This window comes from Zingiber officinale, chromosome 6B, assembly GCF_018446385.1.
Source record: "Zingiber officinale cultivar Zhangliang chromosome 6B, Zo_v1.1, whole genome shotgun sequence".
NCBI classification, from domain to species: Eukaryota; Viridiplantae; Streptophyta; class Magnoliopsida; order Zingiberales; family Zingiberaceae; genus Zingiber; species Zingiber officinale.
The window spans coordinates 6704188-6725382 of NC_055996.1; the positions used below are offsets into that span (position 1 = coordinate 6704188).

At 40.3% G+C, this 21195-nt stretch overlaps 2 protein-coding genes across 2 annotated transcripts; both read left to right on the forward strand.

The window, feature by feature from the left end:
• The first annotated feature begins 16230 nt into the window (after positions 1 to 16230).
• On the forward strand, positions 16231 to 16680 carry LOC121990721 (60S acidic ribosomal protein P0-like). The gene is made up of 2 exons (XM_042544801.1): positions 16231 to 16488; positions 16582 to 16680. Exons 1-2 carry the CDS (start codon positions 16231 to 16233, stop codon positions 16678 to 16680), a joined length of 357 nt encoding a protein of 118 aa, XP_042400735.1.
• Positions 16681 to 17811: 1131 nt separating this feature from the next.
• Positions 17812 to 19768, forward strand: LOC121990722. The gene is made up of 5 exons (XM_042544802.1): positions 17812 to 17832; positions 18004 to 18090; positions 18231 to 18343; positions 19575 to 19705; positions 19761 to 19768. The coding sequence occupies exons 1-5, from the start codon at positions 17812 to 17814 to the stop codon at positions 19766 to 19768; spliced, it is 360 nt and encodes a 119-aa protein (XP_042400736.1).
• Positions 19769 to 21195: the final 1427 nt, after the last annotated feature.

Consider the following 21195-nt stretch of genomic DNA (forward strand, 5'->3'; position numbering starts at 1 on the left):
TTAGGAGTTAGTTCCTCTGGTTTACTAATGTTAGGTTGAATTTCATCGTCTTCTGTAATTTTTGGATTGATGTCAGCGTTTTCATTTATATTAGGTAGGTTATTATCTTCATCAAAGATTACATTAGTTGTTTCTTCAACTTTTAAAGTATTTTGGTTATATACCCTAAAGGCCCTACTAGTTGAGGAGTATCCTAAAAAGATTCCTTGGTTTGATTTGGGTGTAAATTTTCCTAAGTAATCTTTAGTATTTAAAATATGAACTTTACATCCAAATACTTTTAAATAGTTTAAGTTGAGAATTTTTTTATAATATATTTCATAAAGGGTTTTATTTTGAAGTTTGTTAATTAGAATTCGATTTTGAATGTAGTTTGTCGTATTTATTGCTTCTGCCCAAAATTGATGACTTAAGTTATACTCGCTTAACATGGTTCTAGCGGCCTCTTGTAGGGTTCTATTTTTCCGTTCCACTAGACCGTTCTGTTGAGGGGTTCTAGGGCAGAAAAATTCATGTTTGTATCCATTAATCTTACACAATTGGGTAAACCTTTGATTTTCAAATTCACCTCCATGATCACTTCTTATTCTTTTAATTTTGGTGTCTTTTTCATTTTCTATTAACTTGCAGAAATTATTAAAAATTTCAAAGGTTTCATCCTTTGTCTTTAGAAATTTTACCCAAGTGAACCTAGAGTAATCATCAATTATGACTAAGCAGTACTGATTTTTACTTAGTGATTTGGCTCCATGTGAATCAAATAGGTCTAAATGTAGGAGCTCAAGTAAGGAATCAGTTCTATCTAGGTTGGTTGACTTGTGGGTTGATTTGGTTTGCTTACCTTGTTGGCAAGCTTGACAAACTGTATTTTCTAGGTTTCTTAATTTGGGTAGCCCTCTAACTAAGCCATTTTGACATATTTTTGAAATGAGTTTGACATGAGTGTGATCTAGTCTTCTGTGCCACAGAGTGGTTTTCTCTTGTTGTGTCAAGAGGCACTTTATTGATGATTTGGGTAGATCAATTGTGTAGATGTTATTCTTCCTAAATCCCTTAAGTATGACTTCGGGGTTATCAATATTTTTAACTAAACACCTAGATTTATTAAAACTAACTAGGTAGCCACTGTCACACAATTGACTTATACTTAGTAAATTAAAGTTAAAATTTTCAATTAATAACACATTTTGAATAATAAAATCAGAATTAAGTTCGATATTACCTTTTCCGATTACCTTAAGTTTACCGTCGTTGCCGAATGCAACTGATCCTAGGTTCTTATATTTGAGCTTAGTGAACTTCAATCTATCTCTAGTCATATGTCTGGAGCATCCACTATCCAACATCCATTGATCCAATTCCTACACATAAGGTTTTTGAATTGGATTTATTTCAATGGATCAACAGATAGTTTGATTGACATAAGTTCTCTAATTCTCCATCTTACTCATTCTATATTAACAATCAGTTATGTCTATGTGTGATTTCCAGTTTTAAAATTGATTTAATTTTTTTTGAAAAATATTTTGAGTTAATTAAATTTGAAAAATAATTTTAAGTTAATTAAATTTGAAAGTTAATTAAAGTTAATTAACTTTGAAAAATAATTTTAAGTTAATTAAGTTTGAAAAATAATTTTAAGTTAATTAAATTTGAAAGTTAATTAAATTTTGAAAGTTAATTTTAAGTTAATTAAATTTGAAAAATAATTTTAAGTTAATTAAATTTGAAAGTTAATTAAAGTTAATTAAATTTGAAAGTTAATTAAAGTTAATTAAATTTGAAAAATAAAATATTTTAAGTTAATTGAAATTTTTAAAAAATATTTTAAGTTAATTAAATTTTTGAAAAAAAAAATATTTTAAGTTAATTAAATTTTGAAAAATATTTAAGTTAATTTAATTTTTGAAAAAATAATTTAAGTTAATTAAGTTTTTGAAACATATTTTAAGTTAATTAAATTTTTGAAAAATAAAATATTTTGAGTTAATTAAGTTTTTGAAAAATATTTTAAGTTAATTAAGTTTTTGAAAAATAAAATATTTTAAGTTAATTGAAAAATAATTTAGTTAATTAACTTTGAAGGATAATTAATTTTAATTACGAATTTCAATTTTGAATTTTGAATTTTAATTCGAATTTCAAATTTCGAATTTGAGTCTTGAATTTGAAATAATTATGAATTTTAATTTCGAATTTTGAATCTTAATTAATTTTAATTTCGAATTTTAATTTTGAATTTGAATTTCAAATTTGATTCTCTTTTAAATTTCTATTCCTCAGTCATCTCACCCGATCTAAATTTTCAATCAGGTAATCCTACAATTTTTGTGAGATGAATTAGGTTCAATTTTAAGATTTTGTTTAACTTTGTGTTAGATTGTTTAGCTTTGGGTTCAACAAGTAGACGTTCTTTGAATAAACTTCTGGACTATGGTGAGTCACAAGGGCATCATTAAAGTAATCATGCCTTCGAGGTTTTCCAAATAGTCCTACCCATTGAACTTAGTACTAAACCTTGGTCTAACTGGTTAGGATCCATAAAGGGTAGCTTCGGTCAGTTCCACTTAGCCAAATGCACCAGGTCGAAGTCATATCTTCCTAGACATGCGATGACTAAGTTTGCCCAACGTACTATCATCCAATACTTCACCAGTACCGTGGGTCAAGTTAAACCTAGCTCATTTTAATCTAATCTTAATTACCCTGTCGGGTAGTCTACTCTTGGTTACCCTTATCGGGTGGATTAAGTTCGGAGGTGCCAGCTATTCTGGAGTCTTCCTTTAGATTTAATTTGAATTTAATTTGATTTTAATTTAATTTAAATTTTTAGTTTATTTAATTTTAATTTTAATTTATTTTTAATTTAGTTTTATTTTATTATTTTTCTTCTAGCTCCCCCTGGACCATAGCCTCGATATGGTCTATCGAGGTAATGTATTTTATCCTTAGGGACCCAATATTGACCAAGTCCAACTTGATTAACCAGGTTGGACTTGGGTACCCATGCTTGGACTGATTCATTATTTTGTCTATATGTTCTTTGTATAAGTGATAAATATGACTTATATTTCTTTTTCGATTTGAATCCTAGTCCAGTTCTATTGTAGATTGTCCTTTGTGTTCCAAGAATTAGGTCAAGGTTCTTGGAACCCAAAGAGAATCGTTCTAATATTTTCTCCAGATCCTTGACCTGAGTTTTCAGGCTGGAATTCTCTTCCTCAAGTTTTTGGACTTGAGTCGAGTTTCCAGTCTGAACTGGGTCAGGTAAGGTCTTGGGGTTAGTCAGTTCTTTAAGGACTGCCACTTCCTTTAGAAGTGACTTGACCTTTAGGTTTGACTTAGCTAATTTGTGTAGTAAGTAATTAACTAAATTATTAAGTCGAGGAACACTTACAGCGGGGTCAGGCTCTTCGGAAAAGGATACGGATCCATGGGTTCGCTCGGACTCGGCTTCTGACTCGCTCTCGCTCTCGGACAGTTCAATCTGGTCCTGGGCCATCAACGCAAGTAGACTCGTCTGATCGAGTTCATCGTCTGTGTCTTCTTCTGAGGATTCTTCCCAAGTCACTTTCAACACCTTCCTTTTCCTCTACTTCTTTGCATCCTTTTGGTTTGGGCAGTTGGCCTTGATGTGCCCTTTCTGGTTGCACCCATAGCAGATCACCTCGAACTTGACTCTTGAGCTGGGTTGACCTTCCTTGGATTGTACTTCTTTCTTTAGGTCTCTCTTGTTGAAGCCCTTCTTCTTCTTGTAGAGTTTCTTTACAAGATTTACTACTTCTGTTGTCAATTCATCATCTTCGTCGTCTGAGTCAGGTTCGACTTCCGATTCTGGTTCAGTTCTTCGTCATGATTTTGGTTCTCGTGTTCGACTGGTACCTGCAACTAAAGCAACCTCCTTCTCGGTTGGCTGTGTATTAGTCTGTTCATGCAATTCAAACTCACAAAATAACTCATCTAATTAAATAGAAGATAGATCCTTGGAGATTTTGTAGGCATCTACCATTGATGCCCACAATGTACTCCTTGGAAATGAGTTTAGTGCGTACCTTATGATGTCTCGGTTCTCGATTTTCTGCCCAATTGCATGGAGGGCGTTGAGAACGTCTTGTATTCGAGCGTGGAGTTGACTTGCCGTCTCTCCTTCCTGCATTTTTAGATTATATAGTTTATTGAATAGAAGATCTCTTTTACTAACCTTGGTGTTGGAGGTGCCCTCGTGGAGTTCGATCAGCTTCTCCCAAAGCTCTTTCGCACTGGAGAACGGTCCGACTCTGTTGAACTCCTCCTTGGTCAGTCCGTACTGGAGGGTGAAGGTCGCTCTGGCATCAACTTCCACCTTCTTGATTAGGGTCGGTTCCCATTTTTCACAGGGTGTCGGCTTGCCATCTTCGTCGGTTGGCAGTTGTATTCCCGTCTTGATAATCATCCAGGTATCAAACTGGATCTTCAGATAAGTTTCCATTCGTCCCTTCCAGTACCCGAAGTCTTCTCCGGAGGAGAGTGGGGGACGAACGGTGCTGAAACCTTCTTGTTGGGTCATTTGTTAAATATGCAAAACAAAGAAATAACAGAAATATCCCAAGACAATGTCTTGGATTAGCAGTGCGGGAAATAAAGTTAAGAAATAACGAACTCGAGTGGTGTGGCACCAGCCTCGAGCAAAAACCGATTCGAAAAAATAATTAGAATATGACTATTAAGCTAATTCTAATTGACTCCGTAAACTAAAAATACCACGAAAAAATTACGTGATTGGTGGTTGCACCAGATCAACGCGACCCCGCTCTGATACCAATTGTTGGATCGAAAGCGCTAGAGGGGGGGGTGAATAGCGCTCGTGGCTTTCACTAATTTCGAATCAAAAATCGTACGAGTTTAAGCAGCGGAATAAAGAAAAGAGAATAACACAAGAACACGGTTGTTTACTTGGTTCGGAGCCTGTGGCGACTCCTACTCCAAGGCCCGCGGTCGTTGACCGCTTTTGGTGGGCAACAACTATAAGCTAGAAAAATTGTTACAAGATTATTACAGTTAGAACTATAAAAGAAAATAATACCGACAGTAAGAATATCAAAATCTGGAGTTCCGGGTCGTCGGCATGCCGTCACAGCACTTCGGGATGAGCTCGTTAGCAGTTGAACGCAGAATGATCGCTTGTGAACTGTTGTTCTATGCTGCCGCTCGAAGTCCCCTTTTAAACAGTGCTGGAGGCGCCTTCAAGCCTGTCCGAGGCGCCTCCAGGCCGCCGAGTCGCATGCGTGGATCAGCTCTGATCTGGTTGCACCTTATCCCATTGAAGGCACCTCCAAGCTGCTCTAAGGCGCCTCCAACGCCTAGTCCAAGGCGCCTCCAGTGACCTCCAAGACGCCTCCAGCGTCTCTGGACAGCTGGCTTCGGCTAGCACCCGAGGCACCTCGAAGCCCCATGGAGGCGCCTCGGACACTGTTCATCAGAGGTCTAAGTTGCTCCTTTGTTCCTGCAACATGTGCTAGTCCCAAACACAAACCCTACAAAACAAAATTAGCACAGAAACAATATGATATATATACTTGACAGTCATCGGACTGTCCGGGTCTAACTTCGGATTTCCAACCGGAAACCCTAGGTCGACCCGACGCCTACTGTTCCCTCTACGGGGAACGTGTCCTCACCTACTCCACTCAGGAGATTTACCTGTTGCCAGTGCGATCCTCCAGATCGACTGGACTTTTGCTCAGCGTTCGAAGCTTCCGGACTTTCTGCTGGACTTCCGCTTCCCGGCTGGTCCAGTCTTTCACCTGGTTCGCGACACCAGGACTTTCCACCTATGGTTTCCCCCCTAGGACTTTTGCCTGAAGCTTTTGACCCGCCAAGACTTTCCACATAGGGTTACAACCCCCTATGACGTAGGGTTACCACCCCCTAGGGTTTTTCACCTACCTAACCGCAGCTAGGACTTTCCTGAGACACTCAATTAAGTACGTTAGATCACAAAACACCTTAACTTTGAATTCCTTTGCCATTATCAAAACAACGGTCGATCGTCGGATGCTTCCCGCACCAAAAAAAGGAAGCATCCCTTGGAGCTTGGTGGTGGTGGCCGAACCACATCTATTCTTAGAGTACTTGTGGTGGCCGAATCTTGCAAGGAGAAGAAGGAGCTTTGGTGGTTCTCATCTCGATAGATCGTTGCCCACACAACGTCCGGGATAAGAAGAGGAATACGGTAGAAGATCAAGAGGTTATTTGCTTACAAAGAAAGGTATAACTAGTAATTATTTTTCGCATCATACTAGTTTTCTTTGTATAGTTATTTTTGGAAATACCAAACATAATAGGCATATGATTCTAGAGTTTTCGAATTTGTTTCGAATTTATGTTTCTTGTGTTTTATTTTTTGAATTTGTGATTCGATTGTTCTTTTTGGTTAAACCTAGAGTTATATAAGGAAATTAAATATTAGCTTTCCTTAAAAGATTTTGTGTAGGCGGTGGTGGATGCTCCCATACCCAAGAATGTCATGTGCCTCGTCATGCAGTTCTGGAAGTCAATTTTAGAAATTAATATTTAATTAAATTTATAACATAGGTGGATTTGGATCAATAGTGTTAAGTTATGCTTGCGATCCAAGTCTAAACCATTAAGAACAGATAAGTTAAATTTGGAATCAATAATGTTAAGTTCTGTTTGTAATTCCTAATTTAACTTCTAAAGAACACAATAGGTTATTTAGGAAAAGGTTCGACACTTGTACAAAATTTTTGTATAGTGGAACCAATACGATCCTCCTAGGACCAACCAACACTGGGGCCATGCGGTGTATAAGGCCAGGGCGGGGTTTACCGGTCAGGAAACCAGGTCTGCGACATGACGCGTGATCAAAGCGAAGCCTGACCTGTCTTCACCGATTAGGTTTTCTCAAGCTTGCCCGTGTAAACAGACTTTTCATTCTCGGTCGGGTCTGAATCATAAAAGCAAAAGAAAGGGACTCTGATCGCACCCCTCCGTCCATCCAGTCGATCTGTTCATCAGCACTTAGCGGACCAACCCGGGCTGCCTCTATCACACCCGGGTAGGATAGAAAGCGCTACGTGACAACCGATCAGGGAATCGTAGCCACCTATCAGAGAATAGCTACTGCATGTCAAGGAATATTCCAACGGTTGGGGTCATCTACAAATATAACTTTTCTCCGGTCTATAGGAGAAGGCCACGTGTCCTCCACCATCCGGAAAAGTCCTGACACCCGACACCCTCTAGCAGGGGTCAATCTCTAGAAGGTACGCACTGTCATATTAAAAGGGGTGTTCTCTCCCTTGCACAGGTACGCTCACTCGCACACTTGTCTCCTACTTTTCTTCTTCTTTCGTATACTATTTTTCTGGGAAAAAAGTACCTGATTTGAGTGTCGGAGGGCCTGCTCCAGGGACTTTTCCCTGGTTCTCGACCTCTAACGTTTTGTGTGCTTGTCTAAGTGTGTGCAGAGTTCTAGTATCGCCGGCTCAGGCCCAGCAGTCCTTCAGGGTCACGTGGGGGTCCATTCTCTGAAGCCTATACGACCACAGCATCTCAGTCTCCTCCCCGTCAATGCTTCCGACACTTCATCCGACCTTCATCCGACTCAGATTCCGGACAAGATCAATTTGGCGTCATTTGTGAGAACTTTCTTCACCTGTTCTAGAGCGTAAAGATGAAGGACACCGGAAGAATCAACCTAACCATGACAGCGGGAGAGTACGAACTGTTCAAGGAAGACAAGAGGCGAGCAGCCTCCGAAAAATAGACCACCGCTTCTCGATCATACAAGATGCCGACAATTTCTAAAAATCTGACTCATGTTTTTGACAGAGGATCCAAAAGAAAATAGCCTGAGGAGTTTCCCCCGGCCTTCTATCGAGAGTCGGGCCTCGATTATTATCACAAGGGCGCAGACGGCTATAACAAGAAAGAGCAACCGCAAGCTTCTATGGCGGAAAGCTCCCCGCCTAGGGATTTGAACTATAGTCCTCAGGGCGGAGCCTATAGTGGAGCCTGAAGAGCAAGTGCCCTTCTCTACAAGGGTACTCGAGGAAAAGCTACCCAAGGGGTATAAGCTTCCGACCATCGGAGAATATGATAGTAGCAAGGACCTGAAGGATCCATCTCCGTAAGTTTAGGAATGCTGCCCTATTGCATCAGTATAGTGATGCTATCAAGTGTCGAGTGTTCCTAAACACTCTATCCGGCTCGACACAAAAATTGTTTGATGGATTGTCGAACGGGTCCATCACCTATTTCCATGATTTCAAGACTGTCTTCCTGCGCCACTTCGCCAACAGCAGGAAATACCAAAAGACGGATCACTATCTCTTTGCCCTCAAGCAAGAGCCAACTGAGCCCTTGAGGAGTTATATCAGGCGCTTCAATCAGACAGCTCAAGATGCTCCATCCGCTACCTCTGAGATATTAATGAGTGTCTTCTCCCACGGACTGGTAGAGGGGGAGTTCTTTCGAGACCTCATTTGAGATCTTGTAAAGAACTTCGATGAAATGCTAGGGAGGGCCGCTAGTTACATCAATATGGAGGAAGCACAAGTGGCTCGACAAAAAGTAGACAAGGCGCCTACTTCCACCAACAAACCAGAGAAGAGGCAACCTCAACCGCCAGCCCAACCTCTTCCGCGCGCCCGGGATGTCACACCGAACTTTTCACCCGATCAGGATCCCCGGCTAGCCCAACGCGTATCACTGGTCCCACACCCACGCCACGAGTGGCTGCTTCCAATTTGCGCATGACTCCTGGCGCGAGGCCGACCTGGGCCTTCCCCCACTTGAACTCGCGCTCAAGCTTCAACGGTTGGTGGATGGCCAACAGGCTGCCGCAGGTCTGGCAGGTAACCCCCAGCCTGATAACGTCGGGCAGGGAAGTCAGTAGCCTAGTTGAAACCAGGAGTCAGGAGAGGCCCAGGAGGAAGAAAACCAGAGCAACACGGCCCTCCAAGAGATCGGCATGATCTCCGGGGGGCCCACAGATGGAGATTTCGCCAGGGCACGAAAATCTCATGAGCGTCGTCTAGAGATACATGCTGTAGGATGCAGCATGGAGCAAGCTGCCGGGCCTATAATTAGCTTTGGGCCATAGGATCTGGAGGGGCTGGAGCTTACGCATGATGACACTCTCATAATTAAGGCCGTCATAGCCAACAATCGCGTGGCCAGAGTTTTCGTAGATACCGGGAGCTTGGTCAACGTGCTATACGTGGCCAGAGTTTTCATAGAATCTGGGAGCTCTATCAACGTGCTGTTCAAAAGTGCGTTCGAGAGCATGCTGATCGACGTCAGTGAGCTTCAACCTGTGGCTACTTCATTTTAAGGATTCACTGGCAATGAGGTACGACCCATGTGCTAGATTAAGCTGGACATATTTTTCGGTAGTGAACCTCTGGTGCGAACAAGGAGGAGCACCTTCATAGTCGTGGATTTGCCTTCCTCATATAACGTCATCCTAGGGAGATCGGCACTGCACGAGTTTCAGGCAGCAGTCTCTACTTTTCACTAAAAGATCAAATTCCCTGTAGGAGAATGGGCCGAGGAAGTCAAGGGAGAGAAATTGGTCTCTCGTAAATGCTATATAGACATGGTGAAGGTGGAGGCTTGTAAGACCCAAAGAACTCAGGATGGTAGGATCCACGTCATTCAAGGGGAGCCTTTGCCTATAGCAGAGGAGCCCATCCCTTTGGAGGAGGTTCAGCTATATCCTGAATGCCCTGAAAGCCTCACTCGTATATCTAGTGACTTGCCCATTAAGGTCAAGACGGACTTGGTCCAGTGCTTGACTCACAATAAGGATGTCTTCGTTTGATCCCCTAAAGAGCTACCCGGAGTCAAGCCTGAGGTGGCCGAACATAAATTACATCTTCTGCCTTACTCCCGGCAGGTTAAGCAGAAGAAGGGGAATTTCTCGGCTTAGCAGAATAAGATCATCCGAGCTGAGGTGGATCAGCTCAGGAAGGCAGGTCATGCTAGAGAAGTATAGTTCTCATCCTGACTCTCTAATGTGGTCCTGGTTTCTAAGTCCAATAATAAGTGGAGGGTCTGCATCGACTTTCGTGACCTCAACCGCACTAGCCCCAAGGACTGTTACCCGCTACCTAGGATCAATCACATGGTGGACTCGACCTCGGGTTGCGAGAGGATTTGTATGCTTGACTCCTATCACAGTTATCATCAAATCCCTCTGGCATGAGAAAATCAAGAAAAGGTCAGTTTCATTACGGCTGATAGTACCTTCTGTTGGGACCATGACGTCCTCTAAAGGGGGGGGGGGGGTGAATAGCGTCTCACCCAAATCGACCGCTTCCTATAATGTTAGTGCACAGCGAAAATACAAAAACAAATCTAACAAATAGAAAGCTAAACCTAGAGGTAATAACCAAGACAATCAAACCTCTAACACGTTTATGTAATGTAGTTCAAAGATCACTTACTCCTACTCCACGGTTGTCCGTAAGGTAGATGATCCAAATCTGTCAGTGGATGACTCCTCGGAAAACCTTCGGCTAGCTCAAGCTCCTTGTTGGTGGAAAAATCTCACCACAAACACTTGAAAACAAGCACACCATCATACAAGGGCTTGGGAGACTCTCATAGGCTTTAACCAAGTATATTTCATCAACTTTAACCAAGCTTCTAATGCTTAGTTATATAGGCCACGAGTTGGAAAATCCCGCCTACCAGTTGATTGCCAAAATCATCAGTCGATTGCCCTCTATGGAGATTCGACCGTTACAACACAACAACTCGATACCAGTCGACTGATACTTCCATCAGTCGACTGCTCCACACTAATCAAACGAATAGAAGCATTCTGTTTGCTCCCAGTTACCTGTTTGGTCGACTGGACCAGTCGACTGATGAAAACATCAGTTGACTACTATAGTAACGCTATAGTATTGCTACAGTAGCGTTACAATACTGCTATAGTAACACTACAGTAAACCTTAATCTTAGGATTTAACCCCCGAGTACATTCACTCAACACTCGTCCTCGCCCGACCAACCTAGACCTAGCCTTCTAGCCTCCTCCATCAGGCTTGCGTTCCTCGGATGTCTCCCTATCCTTCACGTCTTACCTTCTGGAGCTTCTATCGGCCTTGTCATTGTTGGCGGATTTTCCTTTCGCCAAGAGGTCGTGCCTCCGGGACTTCATCCATTATTGCCAAGTTACACTTGGACTTACGTCGCCAAAACTACATGCTTGGACTTACACCGCCAAGACTCATCCTTGGACTTTCCTCCTTTACCAAGATCACCCTTGGACTTTCCTTATTGCACCTGTATACTGCACACTCACAATGCATATCAAATACAACAATAAACCTAACTTAAACTTTTGTCCAAACATCAAAACTTAGGGTACTCAGATTGCTCTAACACCTTCTGTTATACTGTTATGCCCTTTGGACTAAGGAATATAAGAGCGACCTATCAAAGAATGATGGATAAGATCTTCAGAGAGCAGATAGGTCATAATGTGGAGGTTTATGTGGATGACATACTCATTAAGTCCACACTAGCCGTTAATCTGATTGCCGACATTGAAGAGACTTGCAGTACATTGCGACAATATGGATTGAAATTGAATCCGTTGAAGTGCCTGTTCGGGGATCGGGGAGGAAATTTTTTGAGATATCTCATTACTGAGCGAGGAATTGAAGCCAACCCTGAGAAGGTTTGAGTACTTCGAGACATGAAGGCCCCTTAAAACATGAAGGAAGCCCAGAAGCTAGTAGGCAGGATAACTGCGCTGCCCAAGTTTATATCTCGGTCGACAGATCGAGCACTACCCTTCTTCAAAGTGCTCAGAAGAGCGGCCAGGTTTTAGTGGGATGAAGAATGCAATCAGGCCTTCGAAGACTTAAAGAAGCACTTGGAAGCTCTACCTTCCCTGTTTAAACCCGTGGTGGGGGAACCGCTCTGGGTCTATCTTGTTGGGACCAAAAAGTAGCTAAAGGGGGGGTGAATAGCTCTTCGCGTGCTCATCGTCGGCGTTGCTCGTTTCTTCGAAGATGTGCAGCGGTAATACAAGAAACAAAAACATACAACGCTAACACTTGGGATTTTACTTGGTATCCACCTCACAAGAGGTGACTAGTCCAAGGATCCACGTACACACACACACCTCCACTAATAAACACTCCTTTTCGGTAACTAACGAAGGCGGAGAAGCCCTACAAGTTCACTCTACAAGAAGAAAGGGAAAGGATACACAAATACAAGCAAAAGCTTACAATGAGTATAGAAACCCTAACCCTAGCTTTCTTCTTCAGCTGTAGATCCACCTCTTGACTTGGAAAACCTCCAAGAACCTTCAAGAACTGGTGATCTGATCTTTGTGGAGAAGCTATGAAAGCACTGAAGTGATCTGAGATGAATCGGTGAAGTTGTGCTGAAGGAAACGCTCGCCTGCAGCTAAATACGACGCCAACGGTCGGATCCCGATCGATTGGATTGCTCCCAATCGATCGGGGAGGCTTTGGATCGATCAACCGATCGATCCAGAGCGCCTCTGTGCTCTCTGGAATAGCTTGGATCGATCGGCTGATCGATCCAGGGCTTATCACGCATAAACAGCAGCTCCCAATCGATCCACTAATCGATTGGGACCTCTGGATCGATCCACGGATCGATCCAAAGAGGTTCTGTTCGCGGGGACTCACCCGATCGATCAAATGATCGATTGGGCATGATCCAATCGATCGATTGATCTATCCAGATCTGCTAGATCGATCGGCTGATCGATCCAGATCTGCTGGATCAATCCGCTGATCAATCCAGATCTGCTGGATCAATCCGCTGATCAATCCAGATCTTGGTTTTTGCCCAAAAGTAAGTCCAAAGCCCCCTAAACCAACATCTAGTCAACCATGACTTGTTGGTACATAAAACCTAGCATCCGGTCACCCTTGACCATCTAGGACTCTCTCACCAAGTGTCCGGTCAATCACTTTGACCCACTTGGACTTTTCTCCTCTTGCCAAGCATTCGGTCAATCCCTTTGACCTACTTGGACTTTTTTTCCTCGTGCCAAGTATCCGGTCAATCCCTTTGACCTACTTGGACTTTCACCAGATGTCTGGTCAACCTTGACTCATCTGGATTTCCCCGTGCCTGGCTTCACTCACCAGGACTTCCCTTCTGCCTAGCTTCACTCACTAGGACTTTTCTTCTGCCTGGCTTCACTCACCAGGTCTTTCACCTAGCTTAACTCACTAGGATTTTCCTCACTGCCTAGCTTCACTCACTAGGTCTTTCACCTGGCTTCACTCACCAGGATTTTCCTTCTGCCTAACATCCCAGTTAGGACTTCTCAGTCAAGTATCTGTCAACCTTGACCTACTTTACTCTTCTTCAATCAACCTGATCAGACCCTGATCAGAGGGGAATTACACCAAACAATCTCCCAAAATGAACAACTGCATTGTCAAACACCGAAACCCAAACCAAGACTCAAGCTTGGTCAACCAGGTCACCCTTGACCTGAGGGATATTGCACCAACAATCTCCCCCTTTTTGATGTTTGCCAATACCACATTTAAGTTAGGCTAATCCCATAGCCTCAACCTCCTTTATGCCACTAGGTAATGAAAGCATAAGTTAAACCCTTCATTCTCCTCCTAAGAGGGCAAACTCCCTCTAGGTAATGAAGTCCTAACTTAAACCCTTCATTCTCCCCCTATTGGCACACATCAACCCCACCTTTGGGCACACATCAACAAGTTCACTTGTTTAAAAACTCTCCCCCTGAAGAGTTGCTCATCGTTGTTCACAACTTCACTCATTGTGATCAACACGATAATGAAAGTCTCTTACCCTTCATTATCCGTAACCCTACATTCTCCCATTAATGTAGTCAAATGCCCACCCTTGAGCATTTTTAACTTAAACCACTTGAACAATGAGGATATCCACTCCCCATTAAAGTTCAAACACTCAACCTTGAGCATGGCCTGAAAAGAAGGTTAACCACCTTCCAAGGTTCATGAAAAATAATTTTCATGTCTTTAAAGAGTCCCTCCCCCTAAAGACATGATGGTAACTTCTGTCATTGCACCAACAATGACTTGGAATCCCTAAACCTTTAGGAATCCAAATTTAGAAGTTTTGAGGTTCAAAAATTCAATATTGAAACTAACCTCAACCTAAACTTCAATTTAGTCTTCCTTAACCAATCCATCCTTGTTTTCAATATGAAAACACCCTTTTTATGTATACACATGTATTTTGAGGGGTTAGAAATGGTTACCTAGACTAAAATAGGTTCAAAATGCTGAAAATAAGCTTTCCCAGCCAAAATCAGCATCTTCGATCGATTGGAGTTGGGTTCCAATCGATTGAACCATGCTGAATCGATCCACTGATCGATTCAGTCTTCTTGGATCGATCGGCTGATCGATCCAGCGAGCTTCTTCTCGCGAGAAATGCCTTCTCAATCGATCGGCTGATCGATTGAGGCACTCCAATCGATCCACTGATCGATTGAAGGCCTGAAATTGCTGAAATTCAATTTCAGCCAATTTCAGAAATCCCTAGAAAATTCTACAAATTTCTAAAAATCGTAAAAATTTGTGTAGACATTATTTAGGGTATAATTTATCATGAAAAAATAGTTTTCTATAAAAATACATCATATTTTCAAATATTGACACAAACTTGAGAACTTGCAAAAATTTTAGTGTTTTCTTCAAGTTTGTGTCTAACTATTCAATGGTGATTACTATCAAAAGATAGCCTTCACCAAGGTTTTCCAAAATTATTTTAAAAACATTTTCAAAACCAATATCCCACCATGTTCCTTGGGCTTAATGCACATGACTTGTACATTAGCTTTCCCAATGATGGAAAAACACATAACTATGTGTTTTGATGAACTCAAAACTCAAAAGAATGCACTAAATCAGCATCTTGAGTTTTGTTCATCATCCTAACATCTCACTTATATTTAAAGTGCACAAACCACATACAAGTCATCTTATAGGTCTTTGTGAGATGTAAAGTTTGATTTTGCCCTAATTTAGGGATCATGCATATTTATCTAGGCATTTTGTAGATATTGGACATCCACATAGGATGTCACTTGTTGATACACTTGTACCACTTGTTGATAAATGCCTTTTGTTTATACCATTTGTTTATAAATGTCATTCGTCCTTAATTTTAAGGAAATAAACATAATGCATGATAATGTTATGACATACATCAAAATGAAATAGCTTTCAAAAGAAAGATTCCTATAACTACATGATGTATGTATGCACTACAACAAAAACCCTCATAGACATCAGTGGAACAACAACGGTTTTAAGCAAAAACCGATGTCTTTGAGTATTTTACACCAATTTTTTCCAAAAACCGGTGTCTATGAGCGCAGATTTTCACTCATAGACATCGGTTTTTTTAGCCGATGTCTATGAGCGCCTTTTTTTTCATTAATAGACATCGATTTTAACCGCGGTTTTTAAAACCGGTGTCTATGAACCAAAATTTTGGCGGACTTTCGTAGCGCCCTTTCTTTTGGGCTTCTCCTCACCCACAATAAATCGAAACCCTAATCCTCTGCATCCTCCTTTTAGGAGATACCATTTGAAAGACGAGCAATGGATCTCTTGACGGCGATGTGGACGGCGGCCGTCGTCGGTGCTATCGCGGTCTACTGGTTCGTGTGGGTGATGGGCTCGGCAGAAGTGAAAGGCAAGCGGACAGTGAACCTTAAGATGAGATTGATCATGCAGGATAAGGTGCAAGACAAGTACAAGCAGTACTTATCCTTCTTTCTCCGCTCCAAGGAGGGCATTGCCACCGCGCCCAACGACGATAACTTTCCTGCCTTCGTCGACACCTTCTACAACCTCGTCACAGACATCTACGAGTGGGGATGGGGGTAGTCCTTCCACTTCTCACACTCACTTCCCGGCCGCTCCCACCGGGAAGCCACACGCATCCACGAGGAGCTCGCCGCTGATCTGAGAGATGGGGATCTCCTCTCTCAGATCCCCATCCGAGGTCTCTCGCTCCTCCTTCCCTTCACTATGACCGGCAAAAGGATGGCCGCCCCATTTCTCTTGCTGCTAATCGCGTCCTGCTAATCTCTCTTGCTGCTAATCGCGCTCCGGGGTGAATCGCAGCGCAAAGGGCGGCTCGGACTCTTTGTCCCTCCATCTCTGTCCTTTCTCCGTCTCCCATTGCGTCGCCCGGAGCTAGATCGAGATGGTGGTGAAGCTCTCAAAAGCGGAGAAGAAGGTCTGCTACGACAAGAAGCTGTGCTCGCTTCTGGACGAGTACGGGAAGGTCCTAATCGCCGCCGCCGACAATGTTGGGTCCAACCAGCTCCAAAGCATCCGCAGGGGCCTCCGCGGCGACTCCATCATCCTCATGGGCAAGAACACCCTCATCCGCCGCTGCATCCGCTTCCACACCGAGAAGACCGACAACAAGGACTTCCTCAACCTCCTCCCCCTTCTCGTCGTACGCACTCTTCGCCATTTCCCATTTCCTCATCTTTAGTTCCTCCATGAATCGATCATTTAGCTATTTAGTAATTATCCTTGACTGATTCAGGGGAATGTGGGATTGATATTCACAAAGGGCGATCTTAAGGAAGTTAGCGAGGAGGTTGCCAAGTACAAGGTGTTGAATATAATAAATGTGATTTTTTGATGTTGGTTATCACGAGTATCATAGTTTTCTGTCGAGTGATCAATATTTTTGGTGTTTTCCATTTGCAAGTTCATAGACAACTTTTTTGCTAGATTGTATAAACCTTTTCCACTCCGTAGTATCTTTAGTTCAGTACCCCATGCGTACATTTGAATTCCTTCACCAAAGGGGCCAGATATGAAACACTGAATCTATGTTGCTTGATCATCTATCTGTTAATGTGTTTTTAATGCTATTTTATGTTGGATATTACAATGATAAGAGTTTTGGGTCAAGTGATCAATATTTGTTGGTTGAGGTTTTCCATTTTGCAAGTTCTTAGATAACTTGTTTGCTATATTGTATAAACCTTTTCCACTCTGTAGTACTTCCTGCACCAAAGAGACCAGATATGAAACACTGAAACTAAATCAGCGATTAAAGGTGATTAATCATCTCTAGTTTAAGCCATTTTGTTCTCCAAAGAAAGTATCTTTCTTCTAGTGCTCTGTCAAGCAAATGAAACATTTAATAAGAGTGTTGATGCAGGCATTGATAATGAGAAGGCAGTCAAGCTTTATGAAGTTCCACTCGTGAAATTCTTGGAGCAGAAATAGCTTTGTCATTTGGGTGGTAAGTTCCTTAACTCCAAAATTTTGTATGAACTTTTAATACACTAGGAAAAGCATACAAGAATCTCTAGCAACACAAGACTCCTTATCAAAGGTAACACCTAACTCCAGTTTATGGATGATAGGTGTAAATGCTCTTTTCCTAAATGATCTTATAGAGCCTAGGAATGTATCTTACTTGTTTCCTTTATTAATATCGTCACATCACATTATGCAGACTTGTTTCTTTCGTCAGTTTGGAAAGTCGGTCATACGGGCTGACTACCTTACCCTTCGTCAGGGTTTTATCTTGGTATGCTGGAAGTTTTAGGGACATTTTTATATTTGATATCTTGTTCATTAGTGATGTTGGCTTCATGAGTATAAAGGCCAGAGGTTAGACTCATGGAGTGTGATAATGCATGAGTATAGGATAAAACATTTATTTGTTAGTTGTCTTTGGGCTTGCCATAGATTGCGATCATTAAACATTAAATGTGTGGGAATTTACTAGAATCCCTAGCCGATCATTAAACATTAAATGATCGCAAAATTGTTAGCTGTTTGAATGGAAACTTTCTTGCAATCTTCATTGAAAAACCATTTATCATTTTTATTAGAAAACTTTTCTTCTATTCTCTCAAGTAGAATTTAAATGCTTCATTGATTTTAAGTACGAAGTAGAAGTCGGAGAATTTCATTATAGCTAATCCCTTATTAATTTTTATTGTAGAATCAGCTTAAAAGGAGACTTCACACAATGAGTGTTGCTTCTGCAACATGCTTTCTTTTTCCTCTTGCCATGTGGGACACAATATTAGTAAGTGTAATTGAAGAAATTACATGTATGCCTTTAGATAAAACAATCTTGTTCTTTTTGTGTGATATTTCCACCAAATTAAACCAAAAGTTGTGTTTGGTTTGATCTGTTAATGTGTATTTTTAATTGATTGGCTGCAGGGTTCAGCTTCTGATAGTATTGTTAAGTTTCAGTTTCCAAGCTGGGCATACTTGAGTACAATCTTCTTTGGAATTATTTTCATATTCTATGCCGATAACATTGCTGAAGAAAGGTTAATTGCTAATGGAACTTCTTCATAACTATACAACTGGCTTAGGAGAAACTGTTTGAATGATTATCTAACAATTGAATGTTCATGCTGATCTGGGATCTGGATTCACAAGATTTTTGCATGTCTTATCTTTCATTCTTTATGCCTTGAAGCTTCTTTGCATTGTCATTGACTTTAAAGTATAAAAAACTGAAAGCCATTGTGCGGTCAAAGCAGGGCCAGAATATGAAGTATTTCTTACTGTACTGCAAATAAAAAAGGAACTTCAGCATCATCGTTATTAGAATTGGACAAAACAATGTTCTCCACAAGCTTTAACTGCAATTAAATCTTCATTGTCTAGAAGTTGAGATTGGAAAATATTTTGTTTTAGTTATACTAGCATCTATAATGCACTTACAAAATTAGCTAATAGATAATTATGGTTCATTGACACTTATAAGGCTATTACTTTTGTTAATGTATCTTAGATGAAGCAAGTAAGAATAAAAGCTTCATAGTCTCATTTTGATGCTAGAAAAAAATCAAATACTGATCCAACCATGGCTTTTTAATAACTGATTGTTAAGAAACTTCACTCAAGTTTAAGTAGTATACCATTCTAGACCACACAATGACCCTACAAAACAAATTAAATGTTTAAATTAACTGGTATATTGTGCCTACAAGTTATATGCTCTAACTTGTATTAGGTTAGACTTTGTTACTGGTTGGTTTCACCAATTCAACCCATACTTGAAAAGTTTAAACCATTTTTTGAAACTTCAATTGATTATATTTGATTATTAACCACTGCCTTATAGGGGGATCACTGTACATAATTATTCTTATCTTTTTATTTTCAAAGCGGCACTAAAATTAAGATTAACCAGGGTATTGTAACTGGTTAAGTGGACAAGAACAATCGATCATAATTTAACAAAAAAGGATTGTAGATATTATAGATCTATGTTATTCTGAATCGGACATGCTAAGATCAATGATATGACTACCGTGTCTTTATACTGTTTAATTGCTTTTATACTACATGCATTATTGATTATGGCAGAGTCAAGTATAGTAAAGATATCCTAAGTTACTTGGAGGATCTGTGGCTGAATGATGAATGTCAATATAATGGTTCTATGCTGGATGTCTTTCTTGTTACTGATCAATGATCCCTCTCTTCCTGAGCTTTGTCTTAACTAATGTTAATGCCTGTTTACACTTACGTGTGGTTGAACATTTGCAGGCTGCATCTTGTTTTTTCTTCTCCAAGGCATCTAATGATTTCTGGAGTATGCATTATTATTATGGAAATCTTATATCTAATGGATTTTTCCCTTTTGGGTTTTGTGATTTGTTCTTCAATTTTGGGATTCGGTATGCTTCCTCTTCTCTCTTGTTATAATATATTCCATTTTGACATTGCATGTAGTGTCATGAGTTGCTGCTTCTGTAGTGATTAGAAACTGGACAAGGTCTTGATGATCCATGGTCCAATAGTTTGGTGGGTTATATACAAGGCTATCCTTGTATTGTTTACAGTATTCATATGGATTTTCTCTTTTGTGCTTTAAGTTGGTTGGCAGAGAATGCACACTTGTTTCGGGTTGTATTTATAATGATTTGACTTGTGTAATGTGAATCATATATGTTCAAAGATATACATGATCAAGAACAATGAATCAAACTACTTAGCAATGCCGTGATTGTGTTCCAGCACCATAGTCATAGGCACAATATAACATTTGTATTTTCCAAGGTACTTAGGCAATGGATTTAGCTGTGTATTTTGATAAATATTTTTCTTTGTTAAATTATTTAGCACCCAGAGCAACATAGTTGTTTCTTATATCATTTGTGTATAGTCATCATGAAAAATGAAAATCTGATATTTGTTCAGGATCAAGGATAGTACAATTTAATTTAATGAAAATCTGCTTTGTTCTTCTATGCTTCCTTCACTGGATTTGTTGTGTAGTCATATTTCTTTGTTCAACCATTATCATGCCTAGTAAGTTGTTGTATGATGCTGTCGGTTTTTATCAATCTGTGCACTTGAATTAGAAGGAGCAAATTATCTATGTTATATTCTAAGCAGCATATACTAAGTGTCATATATGAAAGTTTTAGATTCTATGTTATATTTGTTATCTTCCACAACCGCCTTTAAAAACTCAGTATTCTATTTTATTTGATACATGTACACATTTGTTTTAGTTATTTGACATATGGTGGATTTATGTATTTTTACAATTTACAAATCTCAAGTACTCCAGAGTTGAAATTGATGAAGTGCGATTCGAGTGGGCTGAATGCATGCTAGATTACATTTGAAGTGCGGTTCTACCTTGATGTGTTAAAAGAATGTTCTACCTTGATTTTGATATGTATTAGCTAGCTTTTGATGTAAAAAGAATGTTTGGGTATTTTATGGATATTGTTGTAAGAAGATTATTTATATAATTTGTGAATATTTGTGTATTTTATGAATATTATTGAATGAAGAATATTTGTATAATTTGTGAATATTTGTGTATTTTTTTTTGTTATTGTCGATTTTTCATAGTTTCGGAAATCAAATTTGTGCTGTTAAAAAATATACATATTACATCGGTTTTCCACCGCTATAAAACCGGTGTTATTAACTAATATTACATCGGTCATTTACCGCTGCCAAAACTGGTGTTATTAACATACAATATTACATCGGTTTTACACCGTTGATGAAATAGTGTCGTTAAGTGATACTACACCGGTTAATAACCGATTCGAAGATCGGTGTCGTTAAGTGATACTACACCGGTTTTAACCCGATGTCTAAAATGGCAGACTTTAACATCGGCTTCATAGACATCGGTCGAAAATGA

Coding starts and splice junctions, on each gene's coding strand:
- LOC121990722 (XM_042544802.1), top strand. CDS start 17,812: ATGATCGCAAAATTGTTAGCT. Junction 17,833..18,003: donor TGATCGCAAAATTGTTAGCT/GTTTGAATGGAA, acceptor TTTTTATTGTAG/AATCAGCTTAAAAGGAGACT. Junction 18,091..18,230: donor CCATGTGGGACACAATATTA/GTAAGTGTAATT, acceptor GATTGGCTGCAG/GGTTCAGCTTCTGATAGTAT.
- LOC121990721 (XM_042544801.1), top strand. CDS start 16,231: ATGGTGGTGAAGCTCTCAAAAGCGGAGAAGAAGGTCTGCTACGACAAG. Junction 16,489..16,581: donor ACCTCCTCCCCCTTCTCGTC/GTACGCACTCTT, acceptor TGACTGATTCAG/GGGAATGTGGGATTGATATT.